General features: G+C 48.0%; 2 protein-coding genes across 8 annotated transcripts in view; both read left to right on the top strand.

Annotated features, from left to right (window-relative positions):
• The first annotated feature begins 427 nt into the window (after window positions 1-427).
• COIL (coilin) lies at window positions 428-15,004 on the top strand. Of its 5 annotated transcripts, none has more exons than XM_078872965.1 (9): window positions 428-745; window positions 1,701-1,990; window positions 5,827-7,041; window positions 7,791-8,058; window positions 9,806-9,892; window positions 10,769-10,816; window positions 11,365-11,437; window positions 12,594-12,694; window positions 13,744-15,004. In XM_078872965.1, the coding sequence occupies exons 2-9, from the start codon at window positions 1,710-1,712 to the stop codon at window positions 13,840-13,842; spliced, it is 2,172 nt and encodes a 723-aa protein (XP_078729091.1). In that variant the 5' UTR covers window positions 428-745; window positions 1,701-1,709; the 3' UTR covers window positions 13,843-15,004. The 5 variants fall into 5 exon arrangements, with proteins under 5 accessions (XP_078729091.1, XP_078729089.1, XP_078729087.1 ...); XM_078872963.1 differs by having other exon boundaries at window positions 1,665-1,990; XM_078872961.1 differs by having other exon boundaries at window positions 1,662-1,990.
• A 2,511-nt stretch (window positions 15,005-17,515) lies between these two features.
• RAB11FIP4 (RAB11 family interacting protein 4) overlaps window positions 17,516-19,432 on the top strand; it is an 83,247-nt gene continuing 81,330 nt past the window's right edge. For all 3 annotated transcript variants that reach the window (XM_078872957.1, XM_078872958.1, XM_078872955.1), the window contains exon 1: window positions 17,516-18,647. The gene's annotated coding sequence lies outside the window, so the exon portion shown is untranslated. The remainder of the gene's footprint in view (window positions 18,648-19,432) is intronic.

Below are 19,432 nucleotides of genomic sequence, written 5' to 3'. Positions count from 1 at the left end.
TAGAATCTAGAATAAGAGGAGGCTTTACCCTTTCTGGTAAGAAAACAGCTTGCGTTAAGATGTTAAAACACCAAACTGAACCTTCTGCAAGGCATTGTGTCTGCATTAACCACATAAACTTGTGGTGAACATGAACACATAACACGCTTTCTTTAGAGCCCGGTGTGTCTCTGGTGTGGACTAATCAGTTTCAAAGGCAATGCATCATACACGGCCAGAGCGTGTGTCTATGTTTGCATGTTCACCACAAGTATATATGGTTATTGCAGACATGATGCCTTGCAGAAATGTTTCGGTTTGGTGTTTTAACATCTTAACGCAGCTGTTTTATTGATATAAAGGGTTCAACCGAGTCTTGTGTATGTGGAGTGGAGTTTTCTCCGGGTCCTCTGGTTTTTACCCTCCACATTTAGAATCACCACGCGTTTTGAATGTTTGGCTGCGAGAAATGTCCACGTGATGATGAGCCGCTGCGTTGAGCTATCATTTGTGGCCAGGTCACTTCTGAAAAAGAGCGACAGCTCAGTGGGCCCTTGGTAACAAATCCGAGTGGAGAGTTGGGGAGCTTCTGCGGATTTCCTTTGTGGTTGGCTGCCGCGGATTTCTCACCGGAAACAGCCTCGCGGACAGGAAGCTGCGCGGCCCACGTGGAGCTGCGGCCTGGCGACGCCGCGGCTACAGCAGAGACAGCGACACAGCACGGAGACAGCATCACAGAGACAACAGCAGAGACAGCATCACAGAGGTAGCGACTACAGCACGGAGACAACAACACAGAGACAACAGCAGAGACAGCATCACAGAGACACAGATACAGCATCACAGAGGTAGCAACTACAGTTCAGAGACACAGAGACAATAACACAGAGACACAGACAATAACACAGAGACAATAACACAGAGACAATAACACAGAGACAGCGACACAGAGGTAGCGACTACAGCTCAGAGACACAGAGACAATAACACAGAGAGACAACGACTACAGCTCAGAGAGACAGACACAGCGACACAGAGACAGAGAGACACATCACATTGGTAGCGGGGTCAGCAGCAGAAGTAATCAGGAGCTGCTGTAGCATAGCAGCTACACCAGCGATAGCATCAGCGAGATGATGATGATGTTACAGCCAGAGCCATCATCTTTACACCAGAATTGGCAGGCGTTTCGAGGTCACGGCTCGAGTCTTTTAAGAGCCGTGAGGACTGCAGATCGCGAGTTCCCACTAATCGATGCTTTACACGCGGTCCTGCGAGTGGGTCGTGCGCGTACGAATCGATATCGATCTACACGCATCAGGTAGCTTCGGCTCCGCAGCCTGCGGACTGCTTAGCGACTGCTCTTTGTGAAGGACCGCCACCGCCTCGCGGCTCTTATTGTGGTTGCTGACCCCTGCGGTAGCCTAGAGTAGCAACATCAGCAGTTGTAGCACCACCAAATAGACGAAGACACCTCGTATAACCTTAGACTGTAGGGGCAAGTGTTGTTCGCGAGCACATCGCACCAGGTACTCATTTGAGGCGGAGTCAACCTAGGGGAGGCACAGAACCGCTTCAGATAGTCGTCACTGGTGTTGGCCGTGAGCCGGAATCGAACTCGGCTATCTGAGTTCGTAGCGCTTGCGCACTAACCACTGCACCACCGCTCCCCACAGCAGCAGCAGCAGCATCATCATCATCGTCGTGATCGTCACCTGCAGGGCCCCGTGATGTCGTGGGACTGCCCGCTGGACCCAGCTCTCGGGACGTTCCCTCGGCCGCCGATCCGCCTCAAGGTTTCCTTCGAGTACGCGCCGCCCGAGGCCGCGGGCGAGAGGCTGTGCTGGCTGGCGCTGGAGCCCGGCCGCTGCCGCGTGGTGGCCGACCTCGCGTGCCTCATCCGCCAGCGCTTCGGGCTCGGCGGGCGCGTGGGGCTGTCGCTGTTCGTGCAGGGCTGCCTGCTGCCGCCCGCCGAACACGTGGGGCTCGTGCGCGACGGAGACACGGTCCAGTGAGTTCAACTCATCTGTCCAGAGTTGTGGGACACTTTCGCCGATAAGACATCATCGGCGTGAGAGGGGTTACGCCACACACGGCACCGCCTGCAAGGGGAGGCTGCTTACACATTTGGTCCGCGGGCCCCTTGCAATTATAAACACTGGGGTAGTGTTTTGCATGCGTGTATGTATCCATGGGACATTTTTGGCCGTATCAAAATTGATGGGGGGAAAATAAGAATAGGCTTTAGCTCTTCTGGCAATAAAGCAGACGTGAAGATGTTCAAACACAAAATAATGAGGTAATAAACAAGCTTTTCAATGTACACTTTTATTTGCACTCAAAAGTAGAAAATCTATTATTTTGACCACAGAATTAATCAAATTTGATGTGCTCAATAAAAGTGGGTGGCTTGCATAAAGAAAATTAAAAATCGAAGGGAAGCAGCTACCCACTTCTTCCAACATTATCCGCCGGTCCTCGGCTGATCCGGCGAACCTCCATCACAGCTGATTGAGTTTGATTCAGACTCTGAATAACCACCTCCAATTCTAGCCCCCCTATGATCATCCCATGCAAGTCTTCGAGATTCGAGTGGTAAGCACAGTCCAGTAAATACAGTAACTTTTTACAGTAGATATATTTTTCGTCTATTTGTATGTTTATTTAGGCCAACTTCATATGGTAAACAAAATTAAAAGACAAAAAAATTTACACAACACCTAAAAACTTGTTATTCAAGAATGTGCAAAAATACGTTATTTTAAATACTGATGTGATTATCTGGCGTTTTTGAAAATCCGGCACTCCCTAACCCCCCTAAGTCGATCATCGATCTAGATCCAGTTGATCGATGATCGACTGTATGTTGAACTTCTTTCGCACCATACACAGCCAACCGTACGAATCGGAGGTGCGGTGGAAGTATAACAAACACAAAAACTTGACTATTTAGAAACATGCTTCGAAATTATTGATATTAATTTGTTGCTATGAATTTTGACTTGATAAGCCACTTCGTTGAGCTATCATTTGTGGTCAGGTCGCTTCTAAAAAATAAGCTAATAATTCAGTGGGCTTTACATGGTAAGATAGCAATAGTTTAGTTTTATTTGTATATATTTTAAAGTAATTTGTTTACCTTTCCAATACGTTGCACTCTCACCGTGTTTTTGTATTGTTAGCTGTTGTCACATTCTGACCGGCCCCTACTGGGACCTCACTGTCCCTTTGTATATATGTTGAACTTTTTTTTCACCATACGTAGCCAACCGTGCTAATCAGAGGTGCTGGGGGGGGCAAGTTTCATTGGACCTCTGTCTGTCACCAGAGTTCGGTGACATGGTACCCTGGTCTCATTCCCATGGGACCTCACGCTCGAGAGATCTCACTCTCACAGACTTCACTGGCTCTCCACCCTTGCAGACCACACCCCCGTAGCCACACACAAGCCGGGCATGGTTCCTGAATCACGCAGAGATGGGAGCCGTCGTGCTCGTATGAGATATCTGTAGATACGACCAGGTGGTAGTCTCCGACGTGTTCAAACTGTCGGGATTGTTGAGCCAGTCTTTTGAAGCGAGGGCTGGATAGATGGCTTCCTGAACCCAGTCTGTGTAGACCTTTGAGTTGTCTACTCGCCCGAGCGGGTTTTCTCCGGTTTCCGCACGCACGAAGCTAAATGTGCGTTTCAACCGGAATGGGTCAAGCGATCCTTTGGGACTCCCGTGAGGCTTTTCTGGAAGGACATTGTTTTTAGTTTTAGGCCGGAGTGGTCCACGGTGACCGTGGTGTGCCAGCGATGAGCCTCATGGGGGGGGGTCTCCCCGCTGCTGTTGGCAGTTCTCACCGTTGCGGCCTGATGACCGCAGCAGTCTGGGCATGCACCATTGCCAGACAGGAATCTAGGAGAGATCGCTGTCGGGGTACTTGATCTGGACATCAGTAAAAGCATTTCATTTTCTTTTACAATGAACACATTTTTGACGATTCTGTAATTGAAATGCTTTTTATATAAACGACGTTTCACATTTTTCAAAGAAATATAAAACGTTAGAATAGGTTTTCCCCTTTTTTCTAGCAACAAAACAGGTGTTGAGATGTTAAAACACCAAACTGAAACATTTTAAAAGGAATCAGACAGCTTTCTTTTGAGCCTCGTCTCAAAAGGCGTCCTCTGGTCTAACATCGTTTTGAGACTAGGCTGAGACTAAGCTCAAAAGAAAGCTGTCTCTGGTGTGGACCAATCAGTTTCAAAGACAATGCATATATTATCAGAGTATGTTTTTTGTTTGCATTCTGGCCACAAGTATTGTGGTTAATGCAGACATGATTCCTTGTAAAAGGTTTCAGTTTGGTGTTTTAACATCTCAACACCTGTTTTGTTGCCAGAAAAAAGGGGAAAACTTATTTTCATATTTTGGTACTAGCAAAGGAGGTCCCATGAAATCTAAACCGTTTAAGGCAGGGGTGTCCAAACCTTTTGCAAAGAGGGCCACATTTGATAAAGTGAAGATGCTCGGGGGCCAATAGTTCCTTCTGACATTTTTTTAAACCACAAAAGTTACGTGAAAATACACACTGTTATAAAACAATTTTCATTGTCACAATTACCTTTATTTTTTAAATGACAATGTAACCAAATATAAGCCACTCAGGCAGACGTGAACAACTCTAAAAACACAATTCTGCCTTTCATTCAGTCAGATAACATTGAACAAACTGTATAGAATACCTTAAATTTCCATGAGTTAAATATCTTTACCTCATGAACATTTTAATCAGGAGTTATAAGTAATGCAAAGTGATCTGTTATCATTAACCTTTAAAACAAGTGAATTTTGCCCTTGTCTTTTACAAGATCTTTCAGAAAGCAATAGTTTGTGTCACATCTACAGGTACATAACATCAACAGTTATAACCAAATCTTATTCAAGAGTTTAATAAAACAAGTGCCATAAGTCCAAGTGCATTAGTGTGCTTTAGGCTTTTCACTGTTAATAGTGACAGATGTTACCGTTCAAAACACTCAATTTCAGATTGATCAAGGAACAGATAACTTGCTGACACTAATGAGAAGGGTGATACTGAGATCTAGATTTCAGTAAAGAGACCAGGTCTGGCTTGAGGGCAGTGGTTGAGATGTGTAAAATGTCACGCAAGTGGGAGTCGCTCATCCTTGACCTCAATCGGTTCTTGTTTAAGTTCATGACTGAGAATGTTTGCTCACACAAATATGTGGAGCTGAATAAGCTCAGCTTTTTCTTAGCGAATGACCGCATTTCTTTTTTTGCAGTCGCCATGGCAGAAATGACTCGAGAAGGGTTCGCGGCACGGATGCAGAGCCAGATAGAATTAGAATGGTGCTGCCACCGTGTGGTCAAAGGAGGAATTACATCTTTAAAGTTTTATGATTTATAAGACCGAAGCTGCGGGCCGTGTGAAATCTGACTGCGGGCCGTGATTGGCCCGCGGGCCGGACTTTGGACATGCCTGGTTTAAGGGAACACGATAATAAAATAAACACTGGGTGTGGACCAGTATGCGGGCAGCAGAGGGCAGTGCAGAAGATGTTGTGCAGTCCTGTGCTGCCACATCTGTGCTCTGCGTCGACACGAACCATAAGGGACCAACGTGGTAGAGCCTGGTCACTCGCAAAACCGGCACGGTTTGGCTGGGCCCTCGTCCAGCAGTGCATTGACAATCACCAGCAGCCATGCTCTATCCACTGCTGGTTGAAGGCCTCCCAATACTGTCACCACCTCATATGTAGTATTCTGTTGCCACTGTTTCATTGGTGGGCTGGTTATCCTCGTTTCTGAGTTCGTGTGTGTTGTTGGTTTTATCCAGTGTGCGGCAGACAGAACTTCTGGACTTGTGCCCATCTAGTGGTGAGAGCCAATCGCTGCCATCTTGCAAGAAAAGGAAGAGCTGCCACGTTGAAGGTGACAGCGATGGAAGCGACTCTGTCCACAACAACGTCAGAAAGCGTAAAAAGAAAAATAAACGGGAAACGGAGTCTCCCAAGGACCAAGAGGACCTACAAGAAAACCACGTGAATTCAATCTCACCAGCAAAGAAGAGAAAGAAGAAGAAAGCTGAAGAGGTTAATGATGATGATACAGTCAATGCCAGACAGGCATTTGAGACGAGTAAAGTCAAAGCGAAATTGGATAAATTGAAGAAAGGCCACGGGAAAGCTGTGAGTTCCAGCAGTGAGAAGGATGAGCATGAAGATGGTTCTGAGCACGAGAATTCAACGACGAAGGTTCGCCAGAAAAAGAAAGTTTCCCGGAAATCTGAAACCAGAGTGCAGGCAAATGATCAAAAGGAGAAAAGGAAAGCATTTGATTCCCAACAAAACGGTTCTGCTTTGTTTACAAAGGAAAGGAAACGGACTTTGTCAAAAGCTGCAGCAAGCACAAAATCAAAGGTTGCAGTAACAGTGAGCAAGCAGAAGTCGAAAAGCAGCTTATCTTTGAGCTCAGGTGATGATGGCGATGATGGTGTCCAAAGTGATAAATCAGGCAGTGGATCTAAAGCCGCAAAAAATAAAACGGTAGGTGCTGGACGTGCAAGACAAGGCAAAGGGAAACGAAAGGTCACCGACGGTGGGATGCATGCAACTGTGCAGATTCCCACGCAACAGCGGAAGGCCGGGAAACCAGTGGAAGAAACTGACTCCAGCTCCGACAGCGATGAGAATGACAAGGGAAATAAACTAAACAGTCCTGCCGACAATACGGTTCGCCCACATTCGGGAACAAGATCTGCAGCAGCTCCTTCGGCCGTCGCCAAGAGCAGCATTGCAGAGAAGTCCTCGAAAGGGGACGGCTCGGCCGAATCGGACAGCAGCAGCAGCAGCAGTGAAGACGCGTCGAGTGGAATGGAAGCTGAACCCGCAGTGGGGCCGACGCCCGTGAATGTGTCGGGGAGGAGAGGGGGGAAGAACACGCAGCGCGAAAATTCACCATGTGATGTAGAGGATGATGTCCAGGGAGCCACGTCTGGACTGGGAAGGGGCCAGAGGAAGTGGAATGGAGCAGGGAACCGTGGAATTGGAAGGTGCCGTGGCTTTTTACTTAAAACAACAAAATCCTAATATTAACATATAACTTCTAAATACGAAGGGACTTTCTAGATGCTGTACAAAGCAACCCACAGAAGCAAATAGAAAGCAAAGCAAAGACAATGTACGTGTTATGAGTCGCTAGAATAAGGCTAGTATTACTTATTCTTAGTGTGCAATTTGTGGCTTTTTTATGTGTTTTTCTATTATTTGGTCCTTTTGGTAAAGTCACAGAGATAGAAAAATAATCATTATTATTTTGAATTCCTGCAGTCTTTTGAGTCAACATATTTTTTTCTGCATAACTGTTTGCAGAGACACCAGTGTAATCTCGAGTGTGGTACGTGTAGGTGTTTAATATCCAGCCAGGTGGCACTGGCACAACGCTCGGCTCTCGCATTCACACGGTTGTGAGGTCACTTGCTGGTCGGGAATGAGTTTAGCTCTTGTACACCCCTCTGCGTCAGTAAAATATGGATCACCTTATGAAAAGCATCAGTGCTTGTGATTCGGAGAGTGGCTCTCGCCTTGGGAATTTAGACTTTCCACCACTGGCTACCTAGTGAGGGAGAGTGACATGTTAATACTTGTTTCAGAATCAGAATATTTATTTATACTGGAGGAATCCGATGAGTTAGAAAGCTCTTTTTCTCAGATGTGCAGTAGGTCGACAGATGTCCAGTAGTTGGAGCATGCGTACACTTTGAAACGTGTACTTAACTGGACTGTATTCTTTCGAATGCAGGAGTCGTGGAACGTTTCCTGGCACTCCGTACCCGAGCCGGCATGAAGATGGGACATCTGGGATGCCCAACGATGAGCCTTTCCCCGGGCGAGGGAGAGGCTGGAGGGGCAGTCGGGGCCGAGGGGCAGTGGGGGAGAGCCCTGCTCAGTACCGCAGTCACTTGCGCTTCGACGCGTTTTCCTCAGAACCGGAAGTGTTGCCCAGCGAGGAGCTGAGCAGAGAGAGTGGAGCTGGAGATGTCTACACCAACGCCTCCACCGTAGTGCAGGTGCCGCCATCATTTACAAACACTGCATAACGTGGCCACTCTTTAACCTTCGTTGTTAAAGTTGTGGAAACACCGACCATGAACCAACATAGCGAAATGCTGAAAACTCCGAAAAATTCAACAGAAGTATTGAAGCAATCCACCACCCAAGAACTAAACGTCCGGGCTAACTACTTTGGATATAAATATATAAGTTGTTTATCACCCAGCATTCAATGCAAGGATGAAAATAATTTCCGAGGTTCTTGATACATGCATCAAATCACACGTGTGAGAATTGATTATTAAAAAATAAATCATTTAAGATGGTCGCAGATCATTTGATAATAGTACAAACACAGCGATACAAACTAGACAGGAAAAACAAAACAACTCCAACGGAACAAGAAGCAAAAAACTAATTGATAGATTATTGAATAGAATTGCAAACCCCAATAATGTGAATTCATTCATTTACTCGGGGGTTGTATCCATTAGATGCCTATAGTATTAATAAATAGCACAACTAAACTAAACAAAGCCACTGGAGGCTGTTTGGCATAGTTCAGGGGTCGGCAACCAAAATAACAAGCAGAGCAATTTTTTTCGAATTCGGTAAAAAAAAAGCTCAATATATCAAGAGCCGCAATGCAATGTGAGTACGAGACGGTGGCCCTTCATATATAACGTCACGAAACAGCAGTCCTTAAAGAGCCGCATGCGGCTCTGGAGCCGCAGGTTGCCGAACCCTGATACAGTGTGACGCACGGCATGATAATAAACAGACATGGGGGCATGGGGGGAGGTGTGCTTTGGAGGTCCAGAGGACCCAATGGAGAGAGCCATTAAAAGAGAGCTGAGCTCAATGGGCCTCGCCTGAGATATACTGACTGACTGTGTCATAGAGAGAAGGAGGTGGAGATGCCTGGGGATCTGAGTCAAGGATCGGCCGATAAAAAAAAAACTGCTTTATGCGAATAGTTTGTTGTCCTTCCCCCACACCTCCAATTGGCACGGTTGGCTGCGTACGGTGCGAAAGATGTTCAATATACAGTCTGTTCTCCTGTAACGCGGAAGTTGTGTTCCTGAAGAACATACACGCTTGCAAACACTTTTATTGGAAAGCTTGTGCTGATTTGGTGTTCATGTCGCCAGGATGTTACAGGGAAGCTGAGGCATACATTCTGCCCAGCAAAGTGTGTTCAGGATGGAGGTCATGATTTTTTCCAGTTGATATGGAGTTTGGCAGTTGTGCAATAGGTGGGTAAGGAAGGGTTGTGGTGGTACTGGGTTCGGGGCCTAGCCCACCAGAAACGAGAGGCAAGAGTGGTGTAAGTATAAATGTGCCGTTAAACCCGCCATCACCCGACACAGCCAATTAGTAACGTTTGTCACGTTAACAAAACATGGCCATTAGTTACTAGTTCAACCTACGACATTTTCAATTCGAGTACTTTGATATTTCGCCGGTAATTACAACAAGCCTCGTCAGGCGACATACAGAATTGTGGAGAATTCCTCCTGTTTCGGTGTGAGACTCACAAAGCGGTGTTAGACTCACAAATTGCATTTTAACAGTAGTCTAGCATGTTTGTTTACACATTCAAATATAAAGATTCTATATTAAAGTCCACACAGTTGTCGGTATTGACCGAGTCCTTTTGTTCGGAAATACCCAAAAGGTATCGGAGCTGCGTGTGAAAGCGAGTAGCAAGGTGCCGTCGCTGCCACGGTCACCTCCGCCGTGTGGTCTGTGTGCACCGTCCAGAATGCCGTGGAGGTGGTCAAGAGGGATTACTCTGCACTTCCTACCTTGGATGGACCTCCACGGGCAGGGGACCACATCGCTTTCAAGGTGATGGCAATAAATATACTTCACTAAACCCTTGTTAATTTGACACATGGGGATCTGACCTTGCCGAATTATCCAATATTCCGAATTATGTCCCCAGTGCCTCCTGCCCTAATAGTTTTTGTTTTCCAAATTTGTTTTCCCAAACTCTTCACACACCATACGCATTGACACACACCCTGCATCGATTCTATCAAAAAGTTTGGATTTGTCTTGCAGACTAAAGCATTTATACTTCAGTCCCTTTCTATTACTTCTTGATGCCATATTCTATGGTTCTTTCAGTAAAGTCACGTAGATAGAAAAAATAATAACAATAAAATAATAAAAATAAAGTGAATAAAATATCACGACGTTTCGATCAAAACACAAGCGGTCATCAGGAACAGGGAGATTAGCCATATGAGGGCAAGCTGTGTATAAAGGTTTAGAGATGGGCGGGGTTCGCCCCATAATATTTACAGCAACCGATCCATCTATATACATCAGCGATGAGATCTTCACATCGCCTTTTTGTAAGGTCAAGGCTCTGTCCCTGGGGTGATCAGGATTTTGCCAGTCCAGCTCCCAGGCTTTGGAACGCTTTTGCCTTTGCGAACAAGACAATCAGAATCATTAGATATGTTTAAGTCTGTCTTGAAAACTGGCCTCTTTAAACTGGTCTTTTACCCCCTTGTTCGGCCCATTCACCCTGCAGGTTCTGTTAATTTCCTGCTTTCCATATACTGCGCATTATAAAAAAAAATGTATTACGATTAAGTGCAACAGCAAATAAAGACGCTGTACAAAAGAGCGGGACATCAATTGAAATGAAAATGTCGTGAATTGTTGAAGCCGATACATTCCTGTGATGTTTTTGTACTTTTTATTCTCTTCCAGATGTTGGAAATGAATGAGAATTACTCCCCGGAAGTCTCTGACTACAAAGTGAGTTACACTCCACGTTGTCATGGCGTTATCACAGAGTCTGGCGATATAATGGGACCCCCTGCCAGTGCAGTCCACAGTGTGTGAATGTGCAGGTGGCGGTGACTTTAGGTGGGATCGATTGTACCTTTAAAGTGGTCTGTGGAAATCAGTAGGCAAGTAGGTTGCTTCTGCGTGTACAATATAGGATATGCATTCATATACACGAGTTGAGTTTACTTTAAAATGGTCTGTAGAAAGCAACACATAAAGTATGTTCGCTTCTGTGTGTGCTTTTTTAAAAATAAACTGTCAAAGTCATAGACGTGCGTTTAATTTGTCTACGCCAGCTTTCACCCACATGCAAAAGCAAAAAAATAGAAAAGAACGGACCGAAATATTTGAAACGGAGACCCCTTGTAAGGAGCCGTCTTGAAACTCCATGGGATGAGGCCTTTCCGAGCAGAGGGGTTCGGTGTTGCTGTGACGCCTCCGCTATTCGTTTTCATTTCCACGTCGCGGCGACGGCGCTGTGTCTATTTTCACGTCACGTTTTGTGCCCCACGCAGGAGGGGGAGGTGCTGAGGTACGACCCCATCTCCCGCGAATTGGAGATTACGGTCGAGGTGGACCCATCGGCAGGTAAGGCCAGCGCTCCGCTACAGGAGGAGACGCCATCGCCACCGTCTCGCCACCTAAGCAACGGATCTGGCGATTTAGCTGGAAAAAACTTGCACGCCGAACATTGCGGGCAGTGGCACCTCTGCAGAACAGAGAGAAGGCCGAGGGTCATATCGGCGTGGTATACTGACAGTTTTTGTCGGGATTTATTTGGTACAAAACCTTAGAGATGCAAATTGTATACGTGCACAATGCAAAGAGTAATTTCTAAAATAAGCTCGCTATAAATATAATGGTGTGCCAGCCGCTATGGCTTTGCCATCTCTCCACAATGATATGGGAAGGTGGCCACATATACAAGGGCTCATCCTTGTACTACTTTTATTTCTCAGGTTAACGATTTAAATCCCCCTTATCCACCCCCCTCCTTCCACAAATATTAACACCGATTTGCCAGGTGAGACACACCTGATCGGCATCTCTTAGTGCCTGCCGGTGTAGCCAGATGGTAACTCGCATGCAGTGGCATTCTCTTAATGACTCCACTGGGGAGAACATACAAACTCCAAATATGCAGCAGGTGTTAGGGTCGGGATTGAACTCGCGACCTATATACCAGGCAAGGTAGTTAACATCTCGCCACTGCGACGCTCAAACAAAGGGTATTGGTGGTTTGGTACTTTGTAGTGACATGGAATCGGTCACGTAGCAGCATAGCGCTGGCTGCTGGCGGGGAAGGGGATCTGCAGCTTACAGCAGCCCTGACTGACAGCAGGCCACGTGATAGACCAGAGAGGGATCTTGGGGAAAGGTTACGGAAGGGGCAAATCGAGAACCCGCGAGAAGTTTCCAGAAGGGGGCGTGGCCGTGGGCGGAGCCAGGCCATGCTGGCGGTATAAGAGGGGCCCCGGGAGGGGAGCTCGGGGCTGTCGTGTGGAGTGGGGGGATCCCCGTCGTGCTGCTGCTGGAGTCTTCACCGTGGTCTCCGTCTTCACCGTCTCGGCGTCGCCAGTCAGGCAGTCTACCAGCTGTCCTGACTGGGAACCGTAGTTACCAAGTGTTAACTGTTAGGCCGTGTTAATAAACAGAGTGCCTCATACTCTGAGTGTCTCTGAGTCAGTCACTACAGTTTTACAAAGATGGTCCCATGTTTTGTTTTTGCCGTATGACTTTCCAGGCAAGCAGATGGGTGGAAAATTCGAGTTGGAGTACGAGAGTGATGCCGAGGGCAACTCTCCAAGGGCGGAGGCTGCACCCTGCCTCACGCGCGAAACGACAGTGAGAAGCGCATTCCACTCAGAATATGTATTTATTTATACTGCAGGAGGAATGTTGTGGAGGAATCCGATGAGATATAAAGTCATTTTTCACAGATGTCCAGTACAGCCTCACAAAGATGACGATGGCGGCGGCAAAGAGAATGGGGAAATTGTTGGAAGAAAGCGGGAATTTTTACATTAAAAAACTTGGCCACTGCTAGATTTGGGTTCAACAAAAACATTGCAATGTGAATACAGTGTCATGGTGAAATTGTGGAGTCCCTCTTCCCCACCAGCTGTAAATGGGTTGATGTTTTGCACTTAATATAATTAATCATCCTCTTATCAATTCACGGTTCGATGAAGACCTCCAATCCGCAGTGTCGGTCATGGGTTTTGTTTGGCCATACTTCACCGTGCTGATCAATGCGGGTTGGTGAAGAGGGGCGGGGGAGTTACCTAGGACTGGTACAGATATCATTCACCACTGATGTTAGTCGTGACGAGAATTCAATTCGGTTCGCCAGGTTCATACCACAATGTGAAAAACACTTGTATTCATAATAGAGGTTTTTGGGTTATATCGCGTAAATGTATAAATGTGTCATTAAAACCCGCCACCACCCGATGCAGCCAACTAGTAAGGGTTGTCACGTAAACAGAACGTGGCCAATTCGTCACTAGTACAGCACACCGGTGTGTTGGAGAGCCAAGCCACAACATTTACAATCTGAGTAATAAACAGTTTGTAAATTGGCTGTGTCGGGTGGTGGCGGGTTTTAATGACACATTGATATATTTACGCGATACAACCCAAAAACCTAGATTATGGATGATATTGGTCGCGGAAGCCGACGTGTTAAATCTCCCTGTATTATGTATATAAGCGGCATTCTTGAATTATTGTACTGTGTCCTTCGGAAAGACTTGCCCCACCATAGAATTGTGTAATTTCCACTGTTGGTTTTGGGTTTCCAATGACGATGAATGCTGTCCCGATCCTTGCTTGAGCGTGCAGAAATACTACCTGCGTTTTTTGTACAGTAATAGAACTATTTTTTTTCACAGATTACCATTAAGTGGACGTCGCTGATTGATCCCATGCTGATCGTGGAGATTGTGCCGCCCCCCTCCGTGGCCCTGCCCTCATCATCTCCTCAGCTGTGACCGGCCAAGGAGTTGGCCAGAGGTAGCCGGAGCTCGGTGCGGCCTGGTGGTCCCCGAGAGGTCCTGCCTCCACCTCCCCCACGCTGGCGAGATGTTAACTACCTTGCCTGGTAAATGGGAGGTCGTGGCTTCGATCCCGACCATGTGACGCCTGCTGTGTATTTGGAGTCTGTATGTTCTCTCTCCTCGTGGATATTTCTCTGGGTCCTCTGTTTTTTTGCTCCACATTTAGAATCAACGTGTTTAGAGTATTTGGCTACTGCTATACATTTACAAATAAGCCACTTTGTTGAGCCGTCGTTTGTGGCCAGGTCAAATCTGAAAAAGAGCTCTGTAGCTCAGTGAGCCTTAGCTGGTAAAATTAAAAAAAATCTGTAGGGGAGCAATCAATTTGTTTTAATTGAATGTATGCTCGTATGTATGTTGGACTTCTTTCGCACCGCACGTAGCCAACCGTGCTAATCGGAGGTGTGGGGGAAGGACGACAAACTAAACACAAAAAGCAGCTTGGCTTAGCATATGCTCGTCCCCTGCTAAATCTGTTGTTCATATTTTATTCGAGGGACGATATCGACGGCGTGCGCGTCTTCCTTTTTGGCCGCGATGTCGCGACCGTTTCTGAAGGCAGCCCGAGCGAAAGTGCGCAAGCCCTTCCCACTCCCTTTTGGAAAAGCAAGCCCCCACTCGGCCCGCCGAAGGGGGCCAACGCAGAGCTGGCTTGCACCCCCCCCCCCTCTCCCGCGTAAGACAACGCGAACGTCTAGAAGCTGGGGAACATTCGCTCAGTTTTGCAGGCCACATCAGTGATTTGTTTTAAGCGGTTTCGTGGGAAACTGAAGCGAGTTGACGTTGATGTGTTCGTTCAGTTGTTTATCTCACAGGAGCCCAGCGATGCTTGCTGTAGGTCGTGGCGAAAGCTTTGTCTGTCATTGCGTTCAGGATCCTTGTGAGATGTGCCATGGAAGATTTTACGCACTGCCTTTGGACGTGATACTTTCAACGTGAAAATATTCTACAGCCGTGGTAAATTGGCTACAAGCGCAGGTGTTGGAGCAACAGAGCCTTGTCATTAGAATTTTACATGTGTGCAAAAACCAGTGGAAAAGTCAAAACAGCATCGTGTTCACCTGGAATACCGTTTAGAATTTTTATATTTGAATAAATAAAAAACAAACCATCATCGACGTTTCATAACTTGCACACATTGTTTCAGTTATTAACACCTAACATCATGAATACAATGGGACGCTCCATTTTAAACGACCGGTGTTCACAATTGGATTGTGCCATTAAGAAGAGGGGTCAGCTGCTATCTTTCAGGAGCCTACCATTTAGAAGAGGGGTAAGCTATTGCAGTATCTAGCAATGGTTCCATAAAGGCTTCAACCAGATAGAAATCGTGCTTAATATAATATAATTCTAATGTCAACCTTACATTGGTTCAAGAAAAAATATATACAATATTTAAATTTAGCACGAAATGCAACTGCATCCCAAGGTTACGTACAAAAGTGCTGCACAACTGATGTTCTGCGGAAAATTTCCAGCGGGTGCGCTGCGGTATTCTTGGAATTGTAGGAAAAGAACCTCAATGTCTGTAAGCTGGGAGGGACGAACTCTCCTCCGTGCCGTTCAGTGGCCGATCCCCCCGCCCCCACTACCCAACCCCGGTGCCGAACGGCAGACAGCCATCAGCCCCCACCCCCCGACCCTCTCAACTCTCTCGGTTACGCTTGCGCATATTCTTTGGGTCTTTCGGTAAAGGCACGTAGATAGGTTCAAAGAAAATCACCAAAAAAACTACTAAAACACGCATGCGCAGTTGGGAGAGCAGCCTCGAGAGCAGGGCTCGGCAACTTTTCAAAGATGAAGAGGAGGAGGCGTTGTTTTGTTTTTGCCTTTGACCAAAATAGTTCTGAGCACCCCATCACACACGGAACTACTTGTACACAGACACAGCAGCGGGTACACAGCAGACAACACACGTGATGGAATAAACTGCGTCTATTTAGTTTGTCCCCCCCTTCGTTATTCTTTAACAACATAGTTTGTTCTACATTTTGTTGTCACTAAGACATTACATAGTGATCCATTCCCTGTCATATTTAAACAATTATATTTACGTTAAATTATTTTTTAGTTCTTTTTTTAAACGGATGCCTGCAAGGGGCAGCCAAAGAGTCGCCGTGGAGCCGCTGGTTTCTGACCCCTGCTCTCGACCCATCCGGACCCACAGTGAGTTTGTGGCTCCGTTTGTGGCTCCGTTTGCCGTGAGGATCGAGCAAACTCGACAAGCGAGAGTGGTGGAATACGAAAAGGGCTGAGAAGTGATGTACAAGATGCGTAACGTGTGCTAAACGGGGACGAAAGGGGAGTCGTTCATATTTATCAGTCGTAGGTAGCGGAGAAAAGGAATATTTAACCTTGGACTTTAATAGGGGCAGGGAATCGGCAGCACGGACGGATTGGGGGGGGACGTTAGAGACAGTGGCAGCAGCAGGGAAGGAGCGACCTCCCACCGATGGGATGCTGGTTGAGAGCTTTGCTCCAAGTGCTGAATTATGACGTTATACAAATGTGGCCATCTGCCCGCGAGCCCGGGCCAACCTTGCACCACAGCGCCACCGATCCGGGTTGACGCCTTTGCATCGGTGCAAATATGCCAAACGCGACGCGCGCCATGCACTGTTGTCAGGCAAGTGGCAGTGGCGGTCTCGTTCACGCGTCAGCTGCTCTTGGAAGTGCGCCCTGAATGAACCACCCCACGCGGCGTCTCAAGAGTCGCGGATCTTCTTCACTCGTTTATAAAACGTGGCAATATTTGAGACATTCAGGTGCCCCGTGTGATCCAGCACTTCGGAGGCGAGGGGTTTTTGGTGGCTCGCGTATACATTTATGAAGCTCCCTCCCAAGTTGTGCCGCCAGGAGATGGTAGCACAGCACGTGGTTTGGGTCATTCGTGTGACCCCCTCATCTCCGTCTGGAATGCTCTTCCGATATTAGGGAGCTACTGGGAGCTATGCACTTTTCAATCATCTAGATCACTACATTGTACACTACACTAGGATATACACTACACTGCTATATAATACACTAATCTACACTACTACACTTCTGTACACTACACTCCACTTTTGGCTAACCTTCGAATAAAGACGGTGTCATCGCATCGCGTACTTTCAGATGCGCTTCTGCGGCCGTCTGGAACTCTTCCGATATCAGGAAGCCACTGCGAGCTGCGTACTTTTAAATATTCTGGATTGAAGACTCATTTCTTTAGAACTGCTTTGTGTGTAGTTTGTTGTCCTTCCCCGCGTCTCCGATTAGCGCGGTTGGCGACGTACGGTACGAAAGAAGTTGCCTCCGGCAAGAAGCCAAATTCTCATTCGTGGGAATGGCCAAGCAAGCATCCCAATGTGGCAGGACCCTCCTGAAAAAAGTCTTAAGACTCAATGGGTCTCCCCTGGATGATCGTGCAATGTTTTCAATGTTGCACGGGGTAGAGCGGTGGTGCAGTGGTTAGCGCACCGTGCTGTGAACCGAGCCACCCGATCTCGAGTCCCAGGCGGGGCTAACACGAGAGCCGAGTGATGTCAGGACCGGTCCATCCGCCACCTTCACCAACCCGCACTCACCGGCGGTGCTGAAGTATGGTCAACAAACCTCCACACGACCGACATTGGTTGGGGTGAGAGCGAGGTCCTTAATCCATCGGTGGATTGCGGCTTTATTTATTTATATACATTACGTCGGGAGTTCGTCACAAGGATATATGCGTCACAAAACTCGACGTCTGCGCGTAAATAAGTGGCAGCCAAGGGATGGAACGCGTCCGAGAGGACGTCCAGCAGGGAGATGGAGCAGTGAAATCGATCCGTGTGTAGGTGCTAAGTGGTGCATTCCATCGCTGCACGGTCAGAGGCGTTCGGCTGCTCGGAGCGGGGAGGCCTTCATCCAGCAGCGGATTGATCATGGCTTGCTGAGGATCACGGTGCTGCTGGTGGTGCCTCGCTGTGGCTGAATGAGCGCGGTGACATCATAACGCTCGGCTCAGCGCAGCCTGCAGAGTCTCCCCGGCTCGCTGATGGCGATGTCTCCCTGCTGCTGCTGCTTCTGCTCGACCGCATCCCTCCTCTCAGTCACGAGCGCTCCGCGTTAAGCATCGACGGTGACGACAAAGGCGACGGAATCTGAAGGGCGCGAAGCGGCCGTGCGCGCAGCAGAGCGGGCGGGAGAGGAGGAGGAGGAGGCGGCGGCTCCTGCTAACAACGGGGAATGGGGATGTGGCGGCGCTGCTGCTGCTGCTGGTGATGCGGCCGTGGCGAGAGGGAGAACGCGCGATCTCGTGTAGATGGACGCGACGGGCAACAGCGGACACGGCAGCCGAGTCATTGCTGCGGTTTGGGGCATGGTGACGCCGAAGCAGCCAGGCCGCGCGTTCGTTAACCTACAACACACGTGAACTCGTGATCTCGGCATCATCGCTATTGCTGCTGTTGCATTGCACATGGAGGTGGGGAGGGAGGTGATGTGGGGCTGGCGGACATGGTGACCCGTGCCGTGCGGAGGAGCCCCTGCGTGTAGCAAACATCCTCACCACCACCATCCTCACCACCATCATCCTCACCACCACCACCATCATCTTCATCCTCCCTGCTGCTGCTGCTGCGGCTGAGCCGTGTGCGTGGCACGGTGCGACGTGCAAGGCAGCCCGCGGCTGTCTCTTCTCCATCCTCTCCATCGGCAGCATCCCCATCCAGCCGAGGAGGAATCGACAGCGGAAGGGAGGGGGTGGGGGAGTGGAGGTGGGTGTCATTTTATTATTCCCGCTTCGACAATGGCAGTGTCTGTAAACAATAGCATCCACTGGTATGTGTGTGTGGCTGTGTGTGTGGTGGATTGATGACTGTGTGTTTGTGTGGTCCTGTTTGTGTTGCCGACGCTGCGCTACCAGCCCGGCCGCCAGAGTTTTATTCCCGTTCACGGCCACCACCAGTGACGATTATCTGAACCGGTCATGGGCATCCTCTAGGTCGACTCGGCCTCAAATGTGTGCCACTCGGGAGACAAATGCGGCCGGGCGTGGTGCTGGCGACCCAACCGCTCGTGTGCCGTCATTCCTGCCTTCATAGGTGCTCGCTAACAGCGCTTGCCCTAACAGTGTGTCAGAGCTTTATGGGGATCTTTATCTTTGCTCTGCACAATACAGCAGCAGGAGATTGTCTGTTGTGTGTGTATCGTGTGTGCCTTCATATGCATCTGTCCGCCTATCTAAACAATGCAAATTATGAATGCATCATGTGCTTGTGTGCATGCCTGCTACTGTGATATACAAATTAGGGTAAACGGCCGTGTGCGCTGTTTGCAACAATGTATGGCGTGAGGGTGGCTCGCAGATCCCTTACATATGTACAGCTGCGTCTAACGGCACTTGCCTCAACAGCCTGGTCAAGGCTGTAAACGGGGGATCGTTGTCTTTATACACGTTTGAATGCAAGTCTGATAACGGTGCGTGTGTACTGCAGTAACAGAATGCCTATATGCACTTCTGTGCTCGATGCAGATAATCCTGGACGGTTATGTGGGCTGT

The sequence above is a fragment of the Lampetra fluviatilis genome, chromosome 35, assembly GCF_964198595.1.
Source record: "Lampetra fluviatilis chromosome 35, kcLamFluv1.1, whole genome shotgun sequence".
NCBI lineage: Eukaryota > Metazoa > Chordata > Hyperoartia > Petromyzontiformes > Petromyzontidae > Lampetra > Lampetra fluviatilis.
Note: the sequence above shows the minus strand (reverse complement) of the source record. Positions and strands in the feature narration are given on the sequence as shown.

Excerpts from the sequence above, each read along its gene's own strand:
- COIL (XM_078872965.1), top strand. The coding sequence starts at position 1,710 with ATGTCGTGGGACTGCCCGCTGGACCCAGCTCTCGGGACGTTCCCTCGG. Across the intron at positions 1,991-5,826 it reads CGCGACGGAGACACGGTCCA|TGTGCGGCAGACAGAACTTC; the intron begins GTGAGTTCAACT and ends GGTTTTATCCAG. Across the intron at positions 8,059-9,805 it reads ACGCCTCCACCGTAGTGCAG|AATGCCGTGGAGGTGGTCAA; the intron begins GTGCCGCCATCA and ends TGCACCGTCCAG.